We start from the raw sequence: 13,223 nt of genomic DNA on the forward strand, positions 1-13,223 counted from the left end.
TACCTTCTGAACAGAACAAGAGAAGTATCTAATTTGCTGAGAAGGCTTATTCTGTAGAGATATGCCACAGAGTAAGGAATGAAATGAGAATGACTTGAAAAAATTAGGCTAAAATAGAGGCAAATTGGAGTACTCTTTTGTAGAGAGATGCACATAGTGTATATGGAATAAATGCAATAAAATCACTCTTCTGTCTGGGAGTCATGGTGTAATAAATGAGTGTTACATTTGTATTTCGAAAGCAATGTTGGTAGTAGTTTATTGACAACCCAGTGGATTTATGATGATTAAAGTATAAAATAAAGGCTGAAACTTTTGTTTGTTGCAAAATGCTCCTCATTGCTTGTAATACAAATAACCTTTCTCTGCAGCAAGTGGAACCAGCCAAATTCTTACATACAGGTGTGCTTGTGGGTTGATTCTGATTTAAGTTTGCATATAAAATATTTCCATTTCTGTTCTTCAGCTATATGTTTTAAGGTATTGTAATGCAATCTGTTAAACATTGGTCAGAGTTCAGGAATAACTTTCTAACGTCAAGAGTCCAATTTAAAAAAAAAAAATCTAATGAATGGGGTCCACACTGTCAGTATTTGCAGTCTGTGTAGATACATGTGTAACGCTGAGAGGAGCTTACTGTTGGGGCAGTTCACATGCACTGCATGATGCTGTTGAAAGCACTGAAAATGTTTGAATAACCTTTTGCAACTCTGCCTGCATCTGTAAAGAGGGTCTGGTTTTAGTAATCTTGTATAAAACTGAATGTATATACTGATGTTATAACTCAAGCATTATCTGTACATTGTTCTTCTATTTGGAATTTGACAGAAACTTTACTGCCCTCTTCTGTTTCCTTAATTTACAAAATTTACATGTTGTTTTAGACAGTATTATAACCGTTTGCTTGATTTTTGTACAGGTAAAGGAAAGAGATGGAAAAACTTGTACTTTATATTAGAGGGAAATGATGCCCAGCTTATTTATTTTGAAAGTGAAAAACGTGCCACAAAACCCAAAGGACTAATAGACCTTAGTGTGTGTTCTGTCTACGGAGTACATGACAGTTTATTTGGCAGGTAGGACATCGGATTTTGTAATCCTATTTCATCAAGAGTTAATAAGATAAAGAATTTTTTTAAATTCTAAAAGTTCTACATTATTTTGATATTTGAAAGCTAACTTAGTTGGAAGTCTGTAGATGCTTTTCTATTTAAAAGAAGTACTTTGTAGTATACTAGTTTGTATGAACAAGTAAACATCCTCAGAGATTGTTTTTGCACAATTATACTCAGAGTGACTTACACATCAGTTCTTATTTACTGTATTGTTTTGATATTCAAAATATGCTGACCACAAGAGAAGCGATTATGAGCAAGAGAGTTGAGAATCAGAAGTCTTTTAGATATTACTAGAAATTAAGAAGAGAGTTTATATATTTTTTCATTGAGAGTTACAAAAACAACCTTACTGGCCTGTATTAGAGTTTTTTTTGGAAGAAATAACCACATTTACTTATGTATTAAGTGATAGAAGTTAGAAATTCTGGTTTTCCTAAGGATCTTAATATTTATTGAAGAATTACATGTAGTCAACTTCTAGTTACTTTGTGAAAAAACTATAGACAAATGTTTAAAATTAGTGACATTTCTTCTGATGCTTTGCCCTGTCTGTAGGTTTTTAGAATCTTCATAATTATTTTGAAAAACTCCAACATCTAACTACTGGAATGAGGAGTACAGATACAGATAAAGATTATTAAAAGAATTACTGAAATGTTCCCAATGTAGTTGACAATTAGGCAGGCGGCTTTGATACATATTGTATATCAATAAATACTCTGTTTCTTTTCTCCTAAACAGCTTTTAAGAAACCCTATATTGTGGGCTGGAGCATAGTGAGGTGCTAGGTGGTACTTAAACGTGTAGAAGGATGTGCATGGTTGCAGGAGCTTAGGAAGCTGTTGGTGAGGAAGTGCAGCTGAGACAAAATTCCTCCTGCACTTCAAGTAGCTGATAAAAAACTGTCTCTGCCCTTTTCTCAAGAGTACAGTGAAGTCTGTACTTCTGTACTCTAGACCTCTAAGGTCTAGAGGTTTGTGTGACATACACTCGGATGTTTCGTGTATGATGTAGTACACATTTCACTGGTGATGAGATCTGTGGGACACATTCATACAGGGGACTCCTTAGGTTAATTCTGCTTCCTGAAAGAAAAATCCTTAATGTATGATTAACTGGTTGTGAATTAATGCTGAACCTCTGCTGCTTTTAAACTTAGTAATAATCCTTGTTGACAAGTTTTTTCAGATGGCTGTTTTTTTGTTTTGATTGTAAGACAGCATATATGCTTGTTCAATACACACCATTCTAAAAATGTGTCAATATTCTGAAACAGGCTGCATGTACTGTTTAGTTTTCTTAAAATGACACAATACATTAAAAAAAAAAAGTAGTTTTTGAAGATTTGAGAAGTCTTGTTGGCATTCTTCCTCTTTCCATGTGTGATGGTAACATGTAGATGAACAAAAATTGACTCAATTATTCACTGCACCTTACAGACAAACAGCGAAATCTGTTAGTTCAGTGTAAACTTCGTTTTGGCACAGATCAAGTGAAGGTGTCCATTAAAATGTGAAGATTAATTAAACTTAATTTTTGTTGTTTTTTTATTTTTAAGGCCAAACTGTTTTCAGATAGTAGTTCAGCACTTTAGTGAAGAGCATTACATCTTTTACTTTGCAGGCGAAACTCCAGAACAAGCTCAGGTGAGATCTTTTTTATTTGCTAAGTGTAAAAAAAGTAACTTTTTATCTTGTGTTGTTCAGTGATGTTGCTCTTCTGAAAAAGGAAGCAAATGTATCACAAATATTTAGTGGTTGTATAGGAGATGTTAAAATCAACTACTAGAAGATCTCTGAGGGGAAAGGTTAGTGCTGAAAATCCAGCACCTGTATTACCTGTTTTTCAGGGTTTCGGTTTTGACAAGCTCCAGTCAGGTCCCACGCGCAGAACTTGAGTTGTTTTCTGTTTTCTGTTTCCTGTTTCTGGAAAGCATATATGTTTTTTGACATAGTACAATTCAGAAGAAAAAAATTACTCTTCAGGTCTTTCCCAGGTTACTAAACACAACATAATAAGTGAGGGTTTTACTTCAGAGTGAAATAAATAAAATACTAATGCATGTATATATGCCCAGTGACCAAAGTAACAGGCAGTCATTAAATTGCCTTTTTCCAGTTATTTGCCATGTATATTAACTTGTAGTCATGCACAGTCTTCAGCCCTGATGGTGCTCAGTGTAAGATTTATTTGGTTTATAGGGTGTCTTTAATGACTAGCTATCTTAACAGTTATGTTCACTGATTAAGAATTGTGGGATAGAAGCCTACTTCTGAGAAATTAGTTTACCAGCAGATTGTATCTAAAGTGACACAGTGTTCTTATTTAAGTTTTAAGCTCTGCAAGTTCACAGCTCTGATGTATATGTTGCATTAGAAAATACATTTTCTAATTGATATTCTTTGAATGGGATGAAAGCCTTTTAGAGCACTCATAACAGACTGTATTCAGCAGAGCATGAAGTCTCTATAAGTATAGTATTTTTTGTATGCTAAATATAAAGTAAAGCACACAATTAATGCAAATTGTTAAATTTGCAGAGATGACATAAGAATGATGTACTGATATTTATCATACAACTGTCATAATACTGTCATCATAATACTGTCTTTAAGAAGCAGTATGCTGTATCATAATTGAGAATATATAAATTAAGTGCCATGCTCCTTAATTTTTGCAATATCTGTAAAATATTTTGTTTTCTAAAAAGTAAAAGAATTAAGAATGTGTAGAGGATAAAATATCCTGTCTTGTTTCTTGAACATTTGATTTAATTTAGTTTTGGTATTGAAACTGCGTTCATATACAACACGTTGTTTCAGCTCAGCTTTCTTTATTTTCTAGAAAAATTAGAAACTTGGTGGGATGTAGCTGAAAGCTTTTCCTTGGAAAGATTTGAAAGCTGAAGCCTAATCACAAAGCTGGGAATAAATGCAGCACATATTCCTTTATTTTTAAAATGTGGAAGAAGTTGTGAAGAATGATTGATGGTTTTAATGACAGTGTTAAATTGTACTTTGAGAATAGATGGCAGATCTTCGAGATACTGACTCAAGAGAAGACTGTGGGTCAAAACGTAAATTTTGTGCTTTGCAAGAAATGTACAGGATTTAATGGCTGGGAGACTAGAGTAACTAAAGAATGAGGCTGTCATGTATCTTCCACCTTCCAGATTAAAACTGGAGAATGTTGGATATATGCTCTGTGTTTTTCTGTTAATTGTTCAGTTTTTGTTTGAAGTATACAGTGTTATGACTGCCTTATGGGAGTACTGGAGAGAATAATCAGACCAATTTGGCCTGTTAAATGCAATTTTTTCAGAAGCAAACAAATTTTGCTAAATTTTATAGACAATTTGCAATTTCTTATGGTATCACTACACTGGAAAATTGGCAAAGGTCACACTGTATAGCAATTTGTAACACTTGATAATTGTAAAAGAAAATGGTTCAGATTTGCAAATTCTTTATGAGGTTTTGCTTAGTAAAGATAATAAATTTGCTTAAATAATCTGACTTTTGTACAGTGGAATTAAAACTTAGGTTTTGCCATGCTAAAGAGAAAATTCAGATACTTTTTGCAGATATGTCTGTTCTACTCCAAGAAGCTCTGTCTGACTTGGTTTCATTACATTCTTCTGCATCCTTCTCTCTTAGGACTGGATGAAAGCTCTGCAGGTGTTCTGCAGTTTAAGAAAAACCAGTCCAGGAACATCAAATAAACGTCTGCGTCAGGTGAAGCTGATATTGTGGGGTTGGAGGTGCATGTAGAGAAATATTTTGTCTCCTCTGTGCAAAATCATGTTCCTGAATTTCAGAATTTTCCTTTCAACAGTAGCAAATCCTGAATAAAAGTCTAAAGAAATCAGCAGCTTTTCAAATACGCCTTACATGGGAAACCATAAAAATTCATAAAACATGGAAACAAAAATATTTATAAAAATTTATATGACACATACATAAAATACTCATTATTTACAATTCATTTATATATAAATACATGTTATTTAACTAATGATACTCATTTTATGTAACAAATACATGGTGAGCCATGCTTGTGTCTTAATTTCTCTTGGCCTCTTGGAAGTGCCATATACGCAAGAATTTCTTCAGAGAGGGCTGTCAGTCTAAAATAGCTATGTCTGTAATGATTGGAGAATAACAGGGAAATACTCAAAACTCCTGGTATGATTTAATTTTGGGAATATTGAATGTAGTTATTTGTTACAGGCAGTAGAGAAGGGAATAAAAGGGTGAATAAAAAGTAATAAACCACAACTGCTTGGCTGTGAGCATTTAAAGAAGTTTGGATACTTCTGAATCTGAAAACTGAAACTGAACTAAATTAGGTGACTTTACAGATAAAGTGACAGGTGCAGTTGGGAGCTTCAGGGTGCAAAAGCAAAGCAATAAGGGAATTCTTCAAGAGACAGTGCTTATCTACATAAATGTGATAATATATAATCTGTTGCACAAGAGAATTTTACATAATATGTTAGGAAAGCACCAAACAATAAACCACTGTATTTGGAATTATTAATGGCTCGTACTCAAAAGTGCCAGTCTTCCATTTCAGTAAAATTTTTTGTCTCTGGAAAAGTAGTTATTTGCAAATCCTAATACCTCAAAAATGAATTTAAAATAAAAACCCAAGATTCATTAAAAACATGGGTCTGGATATTTGTTTTCAGTAATTATTATATTACTCTTACTTTGTTCCTTGTGCTTCTTAAAATGCTCTAATACCTTTGGTCTTTGCTCTTCTAATAAAGAGTTTTGTATTCAGTATTCACATATTAACATTAAGCCTCTGCATAGAGGATTTAAAATAATTCATTCATGTGCTTTGTATTTTAGCAACAAAAAATTAATTGTTAATTTTTTCTTCAGGTCAGCAGTCTCATTTTGCATGTAGAAGAAGCTCATACACTCCCAGTAAAGCATTTTACAAATCCATATTGTAACATCTACCTGAACAGTGTCCAGGTAGCAAAAACACACATCAGGGAAGGACAAAACCCTGTGTGGTCTGAAGAATTTGTCTTTGAGTAAGTCTTAATTATCTTGAATTAGTGAATTTCACTTTTAATTTCTATTTGATTTAAGATTCTTAACGCATTTTTATTGTTTTACAGTATTTTAAAAAATACTGTATATATGTATATACAGAATATACAGAAGCAACCTTTCAGAGAAATTCTGCATGGGCAGAATTTTCTGTAGACACCTATCTTTGCTGATATAAGTGGCTGATAGTGATAACTCAGGATTGAAATGAAATTAGGAAAAGCTTAAATGCCTGCCATATAAAGTATTAATTGAGCTCTCTGTCTTTTCTCCTAGTGATCTTTCATCTGATATTAATAGATTTGAGATAAGTCTTAGTAACAAAACAAAGAAAAGTAAAGATCCAGATATATGTAAGTATTTTTCTGTAAAATGTGCATATATATTTCAGCAATGGATACTTTCTGTGGTTATCATTGCTTTTGTCAAGGATTGTCACAAGGGAATTAAGTATGTTTTTAGGTTCACCAAACTGTGTATGTCTGTTTTCGATGTGTCATACTGGCTTTTCATTAATGTTTTTATAATGAGAACTTCCACTGATATACACCAGTCCTGTATGTCTGACATAGCTCTGCTCTATAGTAACTATTGCTACACAGTGACTGTGCTTATCAAAATCCAAGAGCAAAGAGAAATTTTCTACACTAGTCTGCTTCGTAAAATGTTAAGTTCCATGGAGTCTAATTACGCTGAATTTCTTTTCAGGTTTTTAGTTGCTTCCCGTGAGGTAGGGAAGGGTGCAGTTCTTTGATTAAAAAATAATCTCAGCAGTCTCTGAAGAAAATTTTCTTTTTTTTTCTTTCCATTTTACCTCACCTGCCTTCTTTCCTTATTACTATTCTTTGGCTTAAATCTGAAGTTACCTCGATGTCATTTTGAATGGGAAAGGATCTGTATTTTCTTCTCATGTTAGCCAGGCAGGTGCTTCTTTAATGTGGTTTTCTGTTCCAGCAAATCAACAGCAAGGTGGTAGAATCTGTCAGCTTCCTAGAAAAGAAAGGGTTTGAAGAATGTGGATTTGAAAATTTTTGGTAGAAAAATATGTATTTTTAAGGTCAGGTCTCTTCCTACACAGTACTTTTAGTTTAGTTTTGTGGTTTTGTTTTTTTTTCCTTGGTTCATCAAGGTATCTCATTTCCCAGTATACTTGTTCTGGAGCAGCTTCAGCCTTGTGCCCCCTCTTTGATGCTTGCAGGGCAGGATGGCTCTCCCTGCCCTCTTCAAATTTGTTCCAAGGGTTTGTTTTTCCTTTATGTTCTGAGCTGTCTGTTCCAAGACAGTCAGAGTATATATAATCTACTGCAGTTGTTTTCAGTTTGCATATATTGTGTTACTGGCCTGTAATTTATACCAGTGCTATTTATTGATTTTTGATTTTCTGGGGTTTATTAAGATATGTAGGGAAACCTTAGCCAAAGTAGGTTGTGCTGCTTTGGCACTAAAGACAACCCAAAGAAGTGATTCTTTGAGAGGAGCAGCTAGGCTTCCTTTATGTCTGAAAAAGTTTCAAATTGGTGAATCAAAACCACTACATGAAATTGGTGGTTTTGCCCAGTTGAACCAAAACCACATTGATATTTACTACTGATTTTGAATGGTCTTGCAGAATCTGATTTAATTTCAGATCTCTTTCTCCTCCTCTCATTAGAAAAGTTTCTGCATAGCAGGAGGAATAGATGCATTCTCTCTGACAGACTAAAAGGCTGTAATTGCAGTTGTGACCTTGGTCTTGAATTCATTTGAGCTGGAAAACTGTTTACCTGTCTGAACCAAAGCCTTGGTTAGAAAGAGAATCTTAAAAGGCTAATTCTTGAGTTGGATATTTCAATAGTTTCTTTGAAAGTATTTTTGTAGTTTCCTCATCTCTGTTCAGATTAAGGAGATGTTGTTGTTTGTTCTATGCATTCAGGTGATGGAAGGCTTCCTGTTCTAGGTCAGGGGCAGGATTGACTGAATTTCTTTGCTGCAGTTATCTACACTTCTATAGCATAATCATAATCCAGCATAACTCTCTCGTTTTGAGATAAAGATTACACTAAGTCACCTTGAATGAACATTCACCTCTGCTTACATCCCCAGCCCTATGAAGTATGAGAAGTTCACTGGGATAAAATAAGCTAAACCACATCTTCTCTGACATACGTGGTGTTGCACTGCCAAAATAAACCTGTAACTCTTCAAAAGCAAGATAACTGGTTCCTTTCCTTAACCAAACAGCTTTCCTTTCCTTTTCAGCCACAGATGTTACCTGTGGAATGGTATGAAGTGGAAGTCCTGTACAGCTGCTGCTATTCATCTTGCCAGTTATTAATTGGGTTAACTCATCTTTTCTGCTTGCTTTTCCTTCCATGCAATGTGGATTGAAGGTCCAAAATTTAATTGTTGGATTCACTACTTTGTTTCTTCCATCATAATGCAAAACTTAAATACCAAAATGATACATGAATGAAGGCTGCCTTTTCAGTATTTTAAAACCTTTCCTGAGTTTTCAGGTCTTTACATTGCAGTTCACCTATTAAGAATGTTCCATAGTTACTTTAAGAGTTTTTGAAAGTATTCCAGATAGACAGAAATTATACTGAACAGTTCAGCATCAATTGCATCAATTCTATTCACTTCTTTTTGTTTCTCTTATTTTAAATTGCATAAGGACTTACTCAAATATATACGTAATATGACTTGCAATATCCAAAGTCATAGAATTTATTAGTAGACTTCCATCAGCTACTATTCATAGTTGAATTAGTAGGTCTGGAAGGACAACACGACAATGTATTGAACTAGAGTGGAGATTCTGATTTGGTTTTGCACTACAGTGATTAATTTCAAATTAATTCATGTTGAGTAGAAGCATCTTGCTGAAAGGAGCCTGCCAATTCAATGTAACATTATAAACAGGAAAAAAGTCTTATTTCTTCAAAGTCATATAATACAAATTATGATAACAATTACTCTGCAGTCCTTGTACAGATATTTGGTATGTTTTTTTAAAAAAACATAAGTAGATCAAGTAAATTAATATTATTTATATTATAGTTAAGAAGTGCTACTGTAAGCACAGAGAAAAACTAAATCATAATTTAATCCTAGGTCCTGTATTTCATTCACCATTCCTCTCATTGAGGGACAAGTAAAAATGTGCAGGTAAATAAGAAGAAAAGCACATTGCTTAGATGTGGATCGTGAGTTTTGAGGTGGAGAAGCATACTAGGAAAGTCAATTTATTACGTAGTCTAATGACACTCTGTCCACACTGGTGATAAGTAGCAGGTGATTGTTTTTCATGCTGTTTGACTTATGTAAATGCATTAACTTCTATCAGTTCATCATCTCCAAAAGTTATGAAATAGGCAGCATACAATATGAATGAGGCATTATAAATACAGTTTTTTTCTGTTCTAGTGTCAAATTATATCCTGCTATGTATTGCAACAATGGGGCAATGAGAAATCTCTTGGAACTGTTGACAGTTTCTGCAAGACAGATTAGTGTATTGGCTTTGCAGAAATGTAAAAAAAATAAGCTCTTGGTTTTATGGCTTTTTTGTTTTTCATGTGAGGAAAGTTACCACAAATATCTTTGTCATGGAAAGAGAGCGTGTTTGACTGAGAGATGCAGTCAGATAGGTTAAATGTAAAACTAATTGTGGACTTCTCTTGGAGCATGGTGGCTGTTTCACAGGCACAGTGCTGCCTCTGAAAGTGCATGGGCCTTTCTTTGTGGAGAAAACCCCTCCACTCAGAATCATATGTTCCTGCTCTGGATGGGCCTGTGTTCCCTCCCAGCTGCTGTAGCTGGCTGGCCCATTGCTGCACCAGACATCAGCTGCAGTCCAGGTCATTGCTTGTTAATTTCAGTGTACCATCAATCACCAGTTAATGATTTGACTATTCTTGAGTTGATTTTCATTATGTAGTCAGCAAGTGCTTTGGAACACTTTTTAACTATACACACAAACTGTTACTTAGAGTGGAGTTATTGTAAAACTAATGTGTGTGTCAGTGTTTGGGAATACCATAGGAACACTGTAATGATAAATCTGAACAGACCCTGATGGTGGTGTCAGCCCAAGACTGAAAAGGGAGTAGTGAATTCTAAAGATTCAACCTGTTTTTTAGTTTCTGACTTCTGGCTGGACTTTCAGGGTACCACTGTTTCACCTACTTACTTGGGTATTACTAGGAAAACCATGTCAATATTCATGTGGCATTTTTGAATTTATATTTATACATTCTTTACAGATTGCCATATATTTCTTCTTCAGTTTACAAGACACTATTAAGCCATTGAAGGGAGAATGAATCCATTAATATAGTGATGAAAAACTTTTTGTTTACTCTTGCTGGTATTTTTTTCCTGAAATATGATGATGTGCTGAAAATAAAACTATTTTTTATTAAGTAGTAGCACTGTGTTGGTGGAGATAACGTACCTGAACAACTCTTCTCTTTCTTTAAGTGTTTATGCGCTGCCAATTAAGCCGATTACAGAAAGGACATGCAACAGATGAGTGGTTTCAACTCAGTTCCCATGTACCATTAAAGGGTATTGAGCCAGGATCTTTGCGTGTTCGAGCACGATATTCCATGGAGAAGATCATGCCAGAAGAAGAGTACAATGAGTTTAAAGAGGTATGAACTTAAGTTTTTCCATCCATGGTTTATCTGTCGAAACTTATTTTTTTCATTGGTTGAGAGGGATCTCAGTAACACTGGTTGATGTAATCAAATAATATTTTTAAGTGACAGCTATATATACATAGATATATAGGTACATAATATAATATTTTTCCAAAGCTGTTATATGTAAGGAGAAGCTTCTGAATATTTAAAAATTGTTTTTCTTTCAGCTTATACTCCAGAAAGAACTTCATGTAGTCTATGCCTTATCACATGTTTGTGGACAGGATAGAACACTGTTGGCTGGCATTTTACTGAAGATTTTTCTTCATGAAAAGCTTGAGTCCTTGTTGTTACGAACACTAAATGACAGGGAGATAAGCATGGAAGGTACTGCACTAAATCACACAAAAGCTTACTGGAATTCTGGGCAGGTGGGGAGGAAAGGGTTCTGGTGCTATCCTTTTTTTCCTTGAATTGTAGCTTATGTCAAAGAGTAACCATGTTCTTCCTCTCTTTTTGATGTCTCCTTTTCTCAGTTTTTCTCTTTACAATTTCTTTTTTCAGATGAAGCTACTACCTTGTTCCGTGCCACCACTTTAGCAAGCACACTTATGGAGCAGTATATGAAAGCCACAGCAACAAGTTTTGTTCATCATGCACTGAAAGACTCCATATTAAAGATCATGGAGAGCAAGCAGTCCTGTGAGGTGATACCTTAAAACTGTGTATTTGAACATTTTGATTTGTTGACACAATAATCCATTGGTTGTTAAATGTTGTGTTTACATTAAATATTGGTTGTAGAGACATTTAATTGGTTACATCAGAAATACAGGAACTAAATATCTGTTTTTCCTTGATTAAGAGTTTTTTTCCTTGATTTTGGCTTCAAACATTATTCATAGTAGAACCTACTAAGTTTTTAAATCAAAATTTCTTTTAATTCTTTAGCAGGCATTCAGTAGCTGTTGCTGAATGTCCTAATCTAGGTAACTCTTGTTAAACCTAAGATATTATAGAAGTCAAGGTCAGAACTTCTGATTTAATTGTAAAATTCCTGATATTAAATGGTTGTTACTGATACTGAAACTCTTAAAAATGACCTTCCTAACTCCTGTTTTTCACTTCAACTTCATTGTGGAAAAGATGTAAGTCATCAGAAATTTGGATTGAGAGAGACAAAAAAGTTACACAGATTAAAAGTGGTGAATATTCAAGCTGATAAAAGCCAGATATGTGTATAAGAATTTAAAACTGTTGCTTCACATTTCCTGACAAGTCACTGAAACATGCTTGAGTTCTGTAAGAGACTTGTACAGTAGCAGAATATTTAATTTGCTTTGAAAGTATTCAATGTGTAATATTCAGAAACTATATATATATATGTAGCTGAAGAAATCTAATCTTTTTCTGTTTTAGTTAAATCCCTCGAAGTTAGAAAAAAATGAAGATGTAAACACTAATTTGGCACATCTACTCAGTATACTTTCAGAATTGGTGGAGAAGATATTCATGGCTGCGGAGATACTGCCCCCGTAAGTTTGCACTTTTCTGTTCAGATTTATATTTGAAAATTCCCGTTTCCATTAATTACATTGCACCTTAAAACAATGTTCTTACTGAGTTATCTTGGTGTTGCTGTATAGAGACAGAGGAAAACAGATGGGGGAAAATAACACTTCTGGGAATTTCTAGTGTTTTACAAAAGCCTCTGGCTGGCACATTTGGTTTTCTTTTAAAGAAGAAGCTACTACACTCAAGAAATCAGGGACAAAATAGTATTAAAATAATTAATTTCATTTTTGCAAAAAAATGGAAAACAGTAGTTAGCAGACAATGACATGTATTTGTCAGTCTTTTTAACTCTGACAAAGAGGTGGAATTATTAACAGCATATTAATAATACAGGTAGGTAGTAACAGTGATACCATGTTATGCCTATTTTTGTCTGCTAGGGAAATGCAGAGGCCATTTTTCCCCTGCTTCTTTTAATTTATAAAGTAACTTGTTTTCATACCTCAGATTTGAATCATCTAATAAAAAGTGGATAGTGCAGAGTCTTCTTTCATTGTATCATTAGCTTTTAAAGTATATGAACCACTCAATTTGGAGTAATTGGAATAGCATGGAACCTTCTTTTGTGTTAGTGGCTGACAAGGTTAACATTGAAAATTGCAGTCCTTTTAAGTATATGATGCAGTGATCAACATTTTCTGAAATACACCACAAATGTCCTTTTTTTTAATGGGAGAGGACTATTGCTGTGGTGCTTAACTTTTTAGCTTTTTTCACTATGCATCATGTATGGAAAGAATAGTTCTTGTTTAGTTAAGAGAGAAATGAAAAGAAAAACCAACCATCAAAATGATCTTTTTTCAAAAAGGAACTACTGCTTAAGAGAACAGTTACAAAAC

The 13,223-nt window shown here is 34.1% G+C and overlaps 1 protein-coding gene across 1 annotated transcript in view; it reads left to right on the top strand.

The window, feature by feature from the left end:
- The window catches only part of RASA1 (RAS p21 protein activator 1), a 53,554-nt gene that overhangs the window by 32,093 nt on the left and 8,238 nt on the right, over positions 1-13,223 (top strand). The window contains exons 11-19 of the mRNA XM_056513263.1: positions 920-1,076; positions 2,677-2,764; positions 4,775-4,852; positions 6,008-6,165; positions 6,461-6,537; positions 10,646-10,818; positions 11,037-11,196; positions 11,374-11,516; positions 12,229-12,344. Of these exons, the coding sequence (XP_056369238.1) occupies positions 920-1,076; positions 2,677-2,764; positions 4,775-4,852; positions 6,008-6,165; positions 6,461-6,537; positions 10,646-10,818; positions 11,037-11,196; positions 11,374-11,516; positions 12,229-12,344 (1,150 nt within the window). The remainder of the gene's footprint in view (positions 1-919; positions 1,077-2,676; positions 2,765-4,774; positions 4,853-6,007; positions 6,166-6,460; positions 6,538-10,645; positions 10,819-11,036; positions 11,197-11,373; positions 11,517-12,228; positions 12,345-13,223) is intronic.

The sequence above is a fragment of the Oenanthe melanoleuca genome, chromosome Z (assembly GCF_029582105.1).
Source record: "Oenanthe melanoleuca isolate GR-GAL-2019-014 chromosome Z, OMel1.0, whole genome shotgun sequence".
Classification (NCBI taxonomy): Eukaryota; Metazoa; Chordata; class Aves; order Passeriformes; family Muscicapidae; genus Oenanthe; species Oenanthe melanoleuca.